The 10259-nt window shown below is 64.7% G+C and overlaps 1 protein-coding gene across 1 annotated transcript in view; it reads right to left on the bottom strand.

Moving 5' to 3' along the window:
* Positions 1-330: 330 nt before the first annotated feature.
* Positions 331-10259, bottom strand: part of STK32C (serine/threonine kinase 32C) — a 78294-nt gene continuing 68365 nt past the window's right edge. The window contains 9 exon segments of the mRNA XM_030334996.1: positions 331-1009; positions 1940-2007; positions 5434-5565; positions 5649-5774; positions 7027-7143; positions 7802-7905; positions 8118-8207; positions 8308-8345; positions 9225-9398. Of these exon segments, the coding sequence (XP_030190856.1) occupies positions 871-1009; positions 1940-2007; positions 5434-5565; positions 5649-5774; positions 7027-7143; positions 7802-7905; positions 8118-8207; positions 8308-8345; positions 9225-9398 (988 nt within the window). The 3' untranslated portion in view covers positions 331-870.

The raw sequence follows: 10259 nt of genomic DNA, 5'->3' as shown, positions 1-10259 counted from the left end.
AGCGGGGAGCTCCCTCTGCCCAACTCAGCCAGCTCTTTCTCACGCAACCTTTGGTTCTGGTTCTGGTTCTCCCGCTGCCCCCACCCCACTGGCAGGCTTCGCCACCGTCCCTGTCGGCAGGCTCCGCCTCTGCCCCACCCCACCCCACCGGCAGGCTCCGCCTCTGCCCCGCCCTCATCGACGAGCCCCGCCTCTTCCGTGCCTCCACTGGCCGACTCCGCCTCTGTCCCGCCCCGTTCCCGCCAGCAGGCTCCGCCTCTGCCCCCCCCCCCCCCCCCCCCCCCGCCCCAGCTTTGTACAACCCCTGCCGGCTTACAACACGCACGACACTGGACACCGAGCAGCTCTTAGGTCGTGATGCTCAGAGGTGACAACTGTACAGAAACACAGCAGAAGTCGCCAGAACAGTGTGTCTATAAAAACACTCCTCACCTTTCCGCACGAGACTCCGTGCGCCCCCGGGAGCCAGTGCACAGACGTCCGGCAGCCGACGGCGGGGCCGGTGCCGAGGGCTTATGTACAGCTGAGGCTGGTGGCACTGGAGCCTCTGTGACTTGCCAGTGGTGGGCCGGAGGGGTGGGGGTGGGGGGGCACCAGCGGAGGCCGCGGGCCTCCTGCCACCATTGCAGGTAACGGAGCCACCGGCGCGCGTCCCCCACTCCCGGCGGTTGCCATGGGCCACGGAGAGCCCTCGAGCAGGCTCGGCAGTCAGCCCGTCCCCGTGCAAACAAGGCCAGGGAGCAGCGGGGCCACCAGGCCCGGGGTCTGTGCTGGGAGGGGCCGGGCTGCTCGGCGGGGAATGTCCACGCTGGGCCTCTGCCCGCCACCCCGTCCTGTCCTGGCAGACCTGAGTCTGCGAAGCAGCGGGAGCTAACTCTCGGTGAGGCGGGAGGGGCAGATGGGGCCGCACATGGACAGGGCGGGGCGCGTCCCTTCGCGGTCCTCCGCAGCCTCTCCGGCCCCGGGGGCGGGCGGCGGCTCGCTCGCGGGGTCCTGGCTCTTCTTCAGCCTGTGGGGGGGAAACACAAGGAGGGGCTTTCTGCAGCCTCTCCGGCAGCCGGCAGCCGCAGGACGCTTCTGGCCACCCCCAACCCTGGCCTTGGCCCAGGACTTGCAGAGTGGGTCCCCCAGGGACTCGCCAGAAGAAGTGCCCCTCCAGGCACCGCAGGGGGGCAGAGAATGGGCGTGGGGTGGGCCAGGGGTCAGCCCAGCCCAGCAGCACCCTGCCTGACCACTGAGGCCTCAGACTGCAACAGTGGGGCTGGGGAGCCAGAGCCGAGAAGGACACCTAGTTTAAGGGCATGTCCTGTGGGTCAGCAGTTTTGGAACAAAGCTTGTCAAGAGCTTGCCTGAGTGTCCTTATCCAGGCCTCCGGCCTCCAGGATGGCAGCCAGTGCCCTAAACCAGTGCCCACACATCGTCCTGGTCACCGGAGTGCAGAGCTGCCTCCTCCAGGAAGCCCTCCGTGCTGCACCTTACCACCCCTCTCCTGGGCCCGCAGCGCTGGGCTTCCTCCCTCCACTGCAGCAGGTGTCTTAGCTGTCTGAGGCTTGTCATAGCTTCCTGCTAACCAGCTGTGCCCTTTCTGTCCCATGGTCCCTGACATTCTGCAAAGTTTGTGGCGTGCACGAGGGAGGGATATCAGTCCATGTGACTGCCGGACTGCCCAGCCATCACCTCCGGCTGGGAAGTCCGCGGAGTCTCTCCTCGGGAGAGGCTGGCTGTTAGACCTCAGTTTAGAAGTGCAAGTTCCCGAGCTCCCCTCCCTCCCACACAAGCCTGAGCAGGGGCCTCCCACTCTCCCTCCCTGGGAGGGTGGGGACCTGCTTCCCGGGTCCCCCGATGCCCTATGGCTGCCGGGGCTCAGGACCCGTGTGGCCCAGAGAGCCTCCGCCTCCTCTTGGCGCCCTGCTGCCTGCCCCCCAGCGCACGCACTCACTTTTCTCTGTTAAAAATCACAAAGTCTTGCTGGATCGCATCCAGGCAGTCCTGAAGGTAGTCATTCTCCTGTTAGAAAGACATACCAATGAATGTAATGGATGCTGTTAGACTCCCTCCCCTCCCCTCCCCTCCCCTCAGATGGGTTCCCGAGCGCCCCTCCCAGCCTGTCTCTTCCCCTGCTGTGGCCTGCACCTGTGGCTTTCTGTGGAGACCTGACCCGGGCTGTTGGAGAAACTCTGCCCTCAGGCAGCCGAACATCTGGGAGTGTGCGTCTCCTGGGCGACCCTCAGCCAGTGACCAAAGGGTGCCCAGTTTGGAAGCCCAGCCACTGCCTCAGGGCAGGCGCTACCATGAAGGCAAGGTCTGCAGGACAAAACTTGGGCCAAAAACCACACCTGGCTTGGCTCCCTCCCCTCCCTGCATCAAAGCCAAGGTCCTGGGAGACAGAGCTGGCCTCTGAAGCCTGCGAGGGCCTGAGTGCACACATGTGGCCACGAGAGGGCCCTCCCCGCCGGAGGACAGCAGCACCTCCCCGCCCCCCCCAACCCATCTGCCTCCACCTGCCCCCAGCAGCAGGGCCTGTGTGAGACCCGCTAAGGTCAGAAGGGCACCGCCTGGTGCAGGAGCAGAGGCTGGGTGGGTGCCCGGAGGCCTGACGGGTGTGGGGCATACGCAGGAGGGACAGTGTGGGTGCGGGGCGTCCTCCCATGGCCGGGAGCCAACTCCCGGGCAAGGACCCTGGAGGGGGTCTAACATGCTGCCGGGCAGCTCCTGGAAACTTGGAAGGAATGATGGCCCGCTGAAGATTCCAGAACAGCCCGGGACGAGTGCTGTCTCAAGAGAGGTGGGCAGCCAGAAAGGGCGGACAGACCCAACATCGAAGAACTGATCGCCCTCAGACAACCATGCTCTCCGGGGGGCCCAGAGGACGTTCCTTTCAGCCAGGCGCTAACGACTGAGCTGGTGAGGGGGCAGGGCACCATGGAGCAGCTTGGCACCGCCTGGGCTCTGCAGGAGACGCTGCTCTAGAACTGAGCCCCCCGGCGGCCACGGTGATGATGGTGCGCCAGAACACCACGAGCCTGGACCCAACTTATCCGGACCCAGCCAAGTGGGAGTAAGCCCTGTAACCGGCCGCACCGTGCAGCGGGAAGCAGGTCCCCCTGCGCCCGGGTCTAGCGGTGTCCAATGGGTCCCAGCGCTCCTAGGGCCAGGGACACGGACAGCCAGCCCATGCTCACACACACACACACGTGCACCCATGCACACAGACGCATATGTGCACACATCCTCACACACGTGCACAGGCGCACACATCGCACGTGCACATACATCTCCGTGCACACGCACACACGTATTTACACGCGCTCACGCAGTGCACCCACGCTTGCACACGTGCGCACACCTTCACGCACAAGCATGCTCACACACGTGCACCCCTGTGCACACACGTACGTGCACACACGTGTGCACTTTCACACGTGCACACATGCACAATGCTCACACATGCATACATGTGCACACATGCTCGCACACACGCACCCACACACACACCCACACACACACACGCACACATGCACAGTAAGATCAAGGGTACGAGAGAAAGCTGTCACCAGCCACCTTGATGGAAATTCACACCATTTCCCGGGTGTACCTTTGGAAGTCTGTTGGATACAGGGTCTGAGCTAACGCTTGGCCACGCCCACCTTGCAGCTGGGTGGGAGCAAGTGTCCCCACCCCGCCCAGTGGCTGGCCCCCAACACCCCCCACCCCCGCCCTGAGCGCATAATCAAAATCCGCTCATTTGGCTTCTGGTACAGCCCTCGTAGCTGGTCCTGGATCTGTGGGGTAACGGCTGTACCATGCACGAGGCCAAGAGGCTCCTGAAACTGTACCCCCCCAACAAAGCAGCCTAGATCTACATAAACAAGTCCGCACCAGAATGGAATGGCAGTGACAAGTGCCACCGTCACGACTGTAAGTCTGTACCTTTGCCTTCGAGCCCCCAGGGCACAAGGACGCCACTCCCCGTTACCCTCCCGCTCACTATGGAGACCTGGCACCTGGCTCAGGGCAGACGATGGGGACCGTGGCACATGTGGCCCAGGGCAGCTCCAGGCACAGCTGCGGAGCCCGAGGCAGCATGTTACCAGCGTGGACCATGCACGGCTCTGTGTGCGGCACACAGCCACCGACCTGACAGGGCCACCCTTCCAGTGCCCACAGGGGAGGGGCTAGGGCCAGCGTGCACGCACCCGAGGTGGACGACTGTACTTCCAGGAAACGCTTATTTTGGGTTGATTAGTCTTTGAAAGCCATGCCAAGCAGTTCAACGGGAAAACAGCAGCGTCTTCAGCACATGAATGAGTGATATCCACGTGCAGGAGTGACCGTGGACCTGACGCTACCCATAAAAGTTAACTCAAAACGGACCCCAGACCTAAATGCGAGAGGTCAAGTGACAGAATGCGAAGAAGAAAGCGCAGAAGGAAATCTTCGGTAAGACGCCAGACGCACAAAATAAGAGAGCAGGAGTGGAGACACCGTACTTCATCAACATGTCGCAAACGACCCCACCCGATGAGAAAAGAGAAAGCCACCGAACAGAAGAAACTATTTGCAGCTCATGTCTCCGATGAGTGTCTCAGGACAGGTGAACGGCTCTTAGCAATCATAAAAAGATAAGGAGTGTGGTTCCGGTGCTTTCGCGTGAGCGGCTCAGAGTCCGTCCGTGCTCCCACGGTCACAACAGAACAGCCCCAGAGGGAAACGTGCGGGGCCACACCTGCAGTCCCACCTCTGAACACCAGGGGCCGCCACCAGCAGTCCAGAGTCCAGGCTCCCAGGGTACCCCCCAGCCCGGACCGGGCAGTGTGCTGAACGTGGCTGACACCCGGCCCCCGCCTGACCCCTGTGCCCGGGAGCAGGCCCGAGGAGGCGGCACCAGGGCTGGGGTCTTCTGCCGGCCCAGACCGGTCCAGGGGCAGGAGGGACACAGCTGTGACTGCTGCCATCTGCACCTATACCCCAGCTGCTTCTGTGAGCACCAGCTGTCCCTCGGGGACAGGTGCAGGGTTGATCCCGCGTTCACACGCGAGCTCCCCAGGAGCGCCCCCACCCTCCCGGGAGAAGCTCTGTGACCTGGGGCAGGCGAGGGGTATCTGTGGGTTTCGCTGTGTCCCCCCAGAGTGATGTCCTAACTCCCAGCTCCTTGGAACGTGACACAGAGTCACATAAAGAGAGGGTCATCGGGGTTAGGGTGGGTCCTAACCCGTGGGTGATGGGTGTCCCTATAAGAGAAGACACATGCGTGTGCCCCTGGGGGCAGAGGTGGGAGTGATGCGGGCCCGGGAGCCCTTCCACCAGGAGCAGGAAGGATCTCGAGGCGCTCCCACCTGCTGAGGAGAGGAAGCCAGGGGCTCGGCCGGGGGCTGGGTTTCAAGGTGGTGCCCCGGAGGGAGGGGGGGACCCCACACCAGGCCCCCCACTCACAGACTGAGAGCTGTCTCTGCTGCTGTCCCGGGACCTGTTCTTGGCCAGACGCTTTTTCTTCTTGTGCAGAGGCCTGGACTCCAGGATCATCTCCTCCAGCTCAAAGGTGGGGTCGCAGTGCAGGCGGCCTTTCTGTGGGGGGGGATGGGAGCTGAGCCCCGCCACCCCGTCGGCCCCCGCCCACCTGGGGCCCCGCCCACCGCCCGCAGGCTTACGTTGGGCACGAAGCCTGGTGCCACCTTCTTCTCGCTGAGGTCCTGCCACAGCACGCCGGCCAGCGATGGGGCCGCCTGCATGTCCTGGAGGCTGGAGGCTCGGTGCTTGGGGTCCACAGTGAGGAGCTGGAACACGGCCCACGTCAGATGGCGCCCACGCCCAGCACAGCCCTGGTGCCCACAGCTGGCCACCTGCCCCAGGCCAGGGCACCCCACTAAGAGGATCAAGGGTCAGGCAAGGAAAGGGGGCGCTGACTCCAGATCAGTGCAGTCGTGTGGCCAGGGGAACAATCTGGCCAAGCCCCTGGAGCCCAAGGCCAGTGGAGGGCGTGTGGGGTCCACGGGGACCTTTGACTAAGAGTCACCAGCAGGTGGCAGCCTCGGCCCGGTGAACGGCAGGAAGGGCCCCAAGACCGCAACTAAGTGGACACAGCCCCTGGGAGCCTCGGGGTGCCGTGTGCGGTCGGGTCAGTGCGGCTGGGTGTCCCCTCACATGCTGTCCCTGTCCCTGTCTCAGAGAGAAGGCAGCGAACCCTATCCCAGGCGTCCCTGAGGCGTGAGGCTTGGTGCACGGATGGCCCTTACTCCCTGCTTGGGTCTCTGGGGCCCAGGTCCACCGTGGGAGCTACCTGGGCAGGGGTGGGCAGAGCCGGGTGGGGTGGAGGCTGGGTTAAGAGCCTCTCAGGAACTGGGAGAGGCCGCTAGCTGCCCGTCTGTCATTCCAGGGGCGAAGGTCTCCAGCAGCAGGGGGGACATGCAGGGAGGGCCCTGTGGGCCAGGAGACGGGGGCCGGCTGGGCCTTGTGTGTCCTGCAAGCTCTTGCACGGCCGGTCCCGACCCCGGAGGCGCCCGTGTGCGACTCTCTGAGTGGAAAGCGGTGGGGCCGGCTGAGGGGCAGCCCCAGCCCAGGCCTGGACACCGGACCGAGGCACTGTGATAGCAGCACCTGGCCTGGGTCCCTGCCAGACTGAGGTCCCCTGGCTGCTGCAGCCACCTGTTCAGCCAGCTGGGGGTGCAAGGGGGGTCTGGGGTCTTCTTCGTGTGCTCCCGGGGGGTGAGCCCGACTGCTGGCAGCAGGGCAGTGGCCACCCACGTCTGGCAGAAGGTCGGGGTAGAGGAGGCCAGAGCCTGCACGCACCCTCCCCCCGACACGTGTGACAGGGGGGCCTGAGCCTCAGTTTGGGCATCTGTGAAATGGGGTGATGCCGGGTCATGGGATTTAGTTGGTGACGGGCACGTGGCATTCGGCTCACAGCCAGTGCTCGGACAGGCCCAGCTACCGCAAGATGACAGAGAGCCCGGCGGGAGCGACACGGACGTGCACACGCAGGAAGCCGGTGCTTCCTCAGCGCGGGGTGGGGGGGGGGTGGGGACTCACCTTCCGCAGCAGGGCCACCATCTCCTTGGACCAGGTGGGGACGTACTGGACGCTCACCGTGCTGAACAGCTGCACCAGGGACTCCACGGCATTGCTGGAGTGGACGTCGTAGGGCCTCTGGGGCGGGGGAGGCAGTGCTGCGGCAGGGGCCCCGCCACCCAGAGGCCCCCGAGGCAGCGCCCCACCCCCAGCACACACATAGCGCGGCCTCCGCTCCCAGGAAGATGCCGGGTCTGGGCCGCGCCTGCATCCAGGCCGGGAAACTGGCCAGGACAGGCCACCCCTCTGGCCGGGCAGGAAGCACATCACCCCCATGGATGCCCCGGCCTGGGCGGATCGGCCCTGGAGGCCAGGAGGGGCCACCTTCCTCCAGGCTGGGGTCCTGCAGCATGGCTGAGGGCGCAGGGCCTCGGAGGCCCCCCAGGAGGGATCGGGAGGGCCCCAGCCTCCCAGGGCTAGAGGGTGAGAGCAGGGGGACCCCACAGGAAGGTCCCAAGGACGCAGCCCCACTGACAGTTCTCTCCTCTGCCTGGCCCTGCAGCGCCCCTCCCCTCCCCCCCACCCCCAGAGCCCATGGTGGCTTCCCTCCTGCGCTGGGTCAGGCACCACTCTCCATAGACACCGCACTGGAAGTGTGCGTCCACGGAACGGGTGACTGTCCCTGAGCACCTGCAGGGACGGCCTCATCCCTTCCCAGGCACTCAGGCCCCCCCACCTCCGTGGGACACAGCCAGCTCAGGTCGAGGGCCAGCCCCCGGCCCCAGGAGCTCCGTACCCATCCACGTAGCAGCTCGTAGGCCAGCACCCCCACCGACCACCAGTCCACCTCGAAGGAGTAGCCGCTGCCACCGCTGACGAAGGACTGGAAGATCTCCGGAGCTTTCCAGGGAGGGAGAGGCCACTGAGCATCCCGGAACCACGGGTCCCCTCCCCGGCTGACCGCCCGGGGGACCCTCCCCCACCTGGTGTGGGCGGTGGGCCGACCCAGGAGTGTGTCCTAGCTCTCACATCGTCACCTAGCGTCTGTCCGAGCCTGTCCCGCGCTACGGCAGGCTGGCCGGGCGGGTGCGAGGCTGGTGGCCGCGGCTCACCCATGTATGGCTTGGTCCCCGCCAGGGCGGTGGCCCTCTCCCCGTCCTTTATGATGGTGGCGATGTTGAAGTCGGTCAGGTGTGCGTGCCCTGCGAGGAGAGAAGACACAGCCGGTGTCCCGAGGGCTGCGGGGCATCCTGTGGGCGGGGCGCGCGCCCCCACGGCCAGCCTCCCGCAGCCCGGGCTCACCTTGCTCGTCCAGCAGGATGTTGTCGGGCTTGACGTCCCTGTTGCGGGAGCAGGAAGTGGGGAGATGGTCCGGGAGCCCTGGTCGTGCCTTGCAGTCCCGGGCAGGGCTGGCGGTTCCCTCACGGCCCCTCCCCACTCAAGGCAGAGGCCCCAGAGACCCAAGTGGGCCTTGGGAAGATGCCACCCGGCAATCCTGACCGAGCCAGGTGAAGGGAGCCGTTCCGGTTTCTGGTGAAGTGCCCCTCCCACCTGGGTGAGGCCAGGAAGACAGCAGGAACGTACTGGACACAAGCGTGCCAGAACCCCCAGAGGACAGCAGAACGCCGTCCCCAGCGCCCCAGGCTGGCTCCTCTCCCAGCGCCCCCCTTCGTGGCTGGCCCTTCCCCAGCCCCCCCCCGGGCCGGCCTCTCCTCAGAGTCCCGGGGCTGCACAGAATTGACGACTTGGGCCTCTGCCTTGCACCAACTGGCCTCAGGCCTCACCCTGCTCGGTAAACGTTCGCTGCCTGAACTGTGACCAGACAGCAGAACCCCCAGGCAGACGCACAGAGACCCCATCTACTTGGCTTCGTAATGTACCACATGGGCCTCCTCGTTTCGTTCTGCGGATGCAGCTCTGTCTTCCTAACTTCATCTGCTTTCAGCTAATGTTACAATCAGCCCGATTCCCCAGGGGCACGGCAATGAGCAGACGGACTCCTGCCAGGGGTGGCGGGGACCCGGCAGCCGAACAGCCCAGGTGAGGGCCGCCCTGATCCCGGCCGAGCCGGGGCCGCTCGCCCCGGACCCACCCCGAGGTGGACATCAGGTGCGCAGCCTTGGAGCCAGGCACTGGCTGGCCCAGGTGCCCCGCCTGGGGGCGGGGGGTGGCCAGAGCAGGCAGGAGCCTGCCCGGGAGGCCGTCAGGTAGGCACACACCTGTGGATGATGTGCTGACTGCGCAGGTAGTCGAGGGCCAGCGCCATCTCGCAGATGTACAGCCTCACCGTGTCCTCGGAGAACTGGACGTTCTGCTGCAGGTGGTAGCGGAGGTCCCCGCCCAGGAGCAGGTCCACCACCATGAACATGTCCTCCTCGTCCTGGAAGGAGTACCTGCGGGCACCGGGGGAGGACCTGGCACACACGCACGGCTGGGGAGCCAGGGTCGCAGTTCCGTCCACAGATGGAATCCACAGACGCCACACCCGACGAACCCCCACCTCCCACGGGCACTCTCCGGGAGCAGGGTCCCGCCCCGGGGTGCTGACCCGACTCCTGCTCGGGAGCCGCTCTGGCCGGGACCCTTGGGGAAGATGGAGGGGCCTGTCCTGATGGGAGAAGCCCAGCTGGGGGCAGAGACATGGGAGTGACCGGTGGAGAGAAGGATACGTCGTCTCTGGCCATTTCCCTGCTGCCCCTCTTCTCTCAAAAGGGGATAAAAGCATCTGCTTTGGAGGACCTTAAGGAATGGAGACCTCAAGGCGAAATGCTCAGGCAGTGCTGGGCAAGGGGCCGCTTCTAACAACCGTGGTGGTGGGGACGGTGGTGATGGTGAGGGTGGGGGTGGGGATGGTGATGATGAGGACAGTGGTGATGACGGAGATAACGGTAGTCACAAGACAACATTTAAGGACCTCCTTCCGTTTTGTAATTTCTTTTGTGAGCTCTCAGAGGGCAGTCTTACTGTTGAGCAACTGGCTCTTTCCAAAATAAAGTCACGGGGCGCCTGGGGGCTCAGTCGGCTAAGCGTCCAGCTTTTTTTGGCCCAGGTCATGATCTCACAGTTCGTGAGTTCGAGCCCCCATCAGGCTTCACGCTGACAGTGCAAAAAGCCTGTTTGGATCCTCTCTCTCTTTCCCTCCGCCTCTCTCTCTGCCCCTCCCCTGCTCGTGGTCTCTGTCTCTCTCTCTCTCTCTCGAAATAAATAAGCTTAAAAAAAAGAAGAAAGTTACAAAGAATTGATTTTTTTCACGT

The sequence above is a fragment of the Lynx canadensis genome, chromosome D2 (assembly GCF_007474595.2).
Source record: "Lynx canadensis isolate LIC74 chromosome D2, mLynCan4.pri.v2, whole genome shotgun sequence".
Classification (NCBI taxonomy): domain Eukaryota; kingdom Metazoa; phylum Chordata; class Mammalia; order Carnivora; family Felidae; genus Lynx; species Lynx canadensis.
Note: the sequence above shows the minus strand (reverse complement) of the source record. Positions and strands in the feature narration are given on the sequence as shown.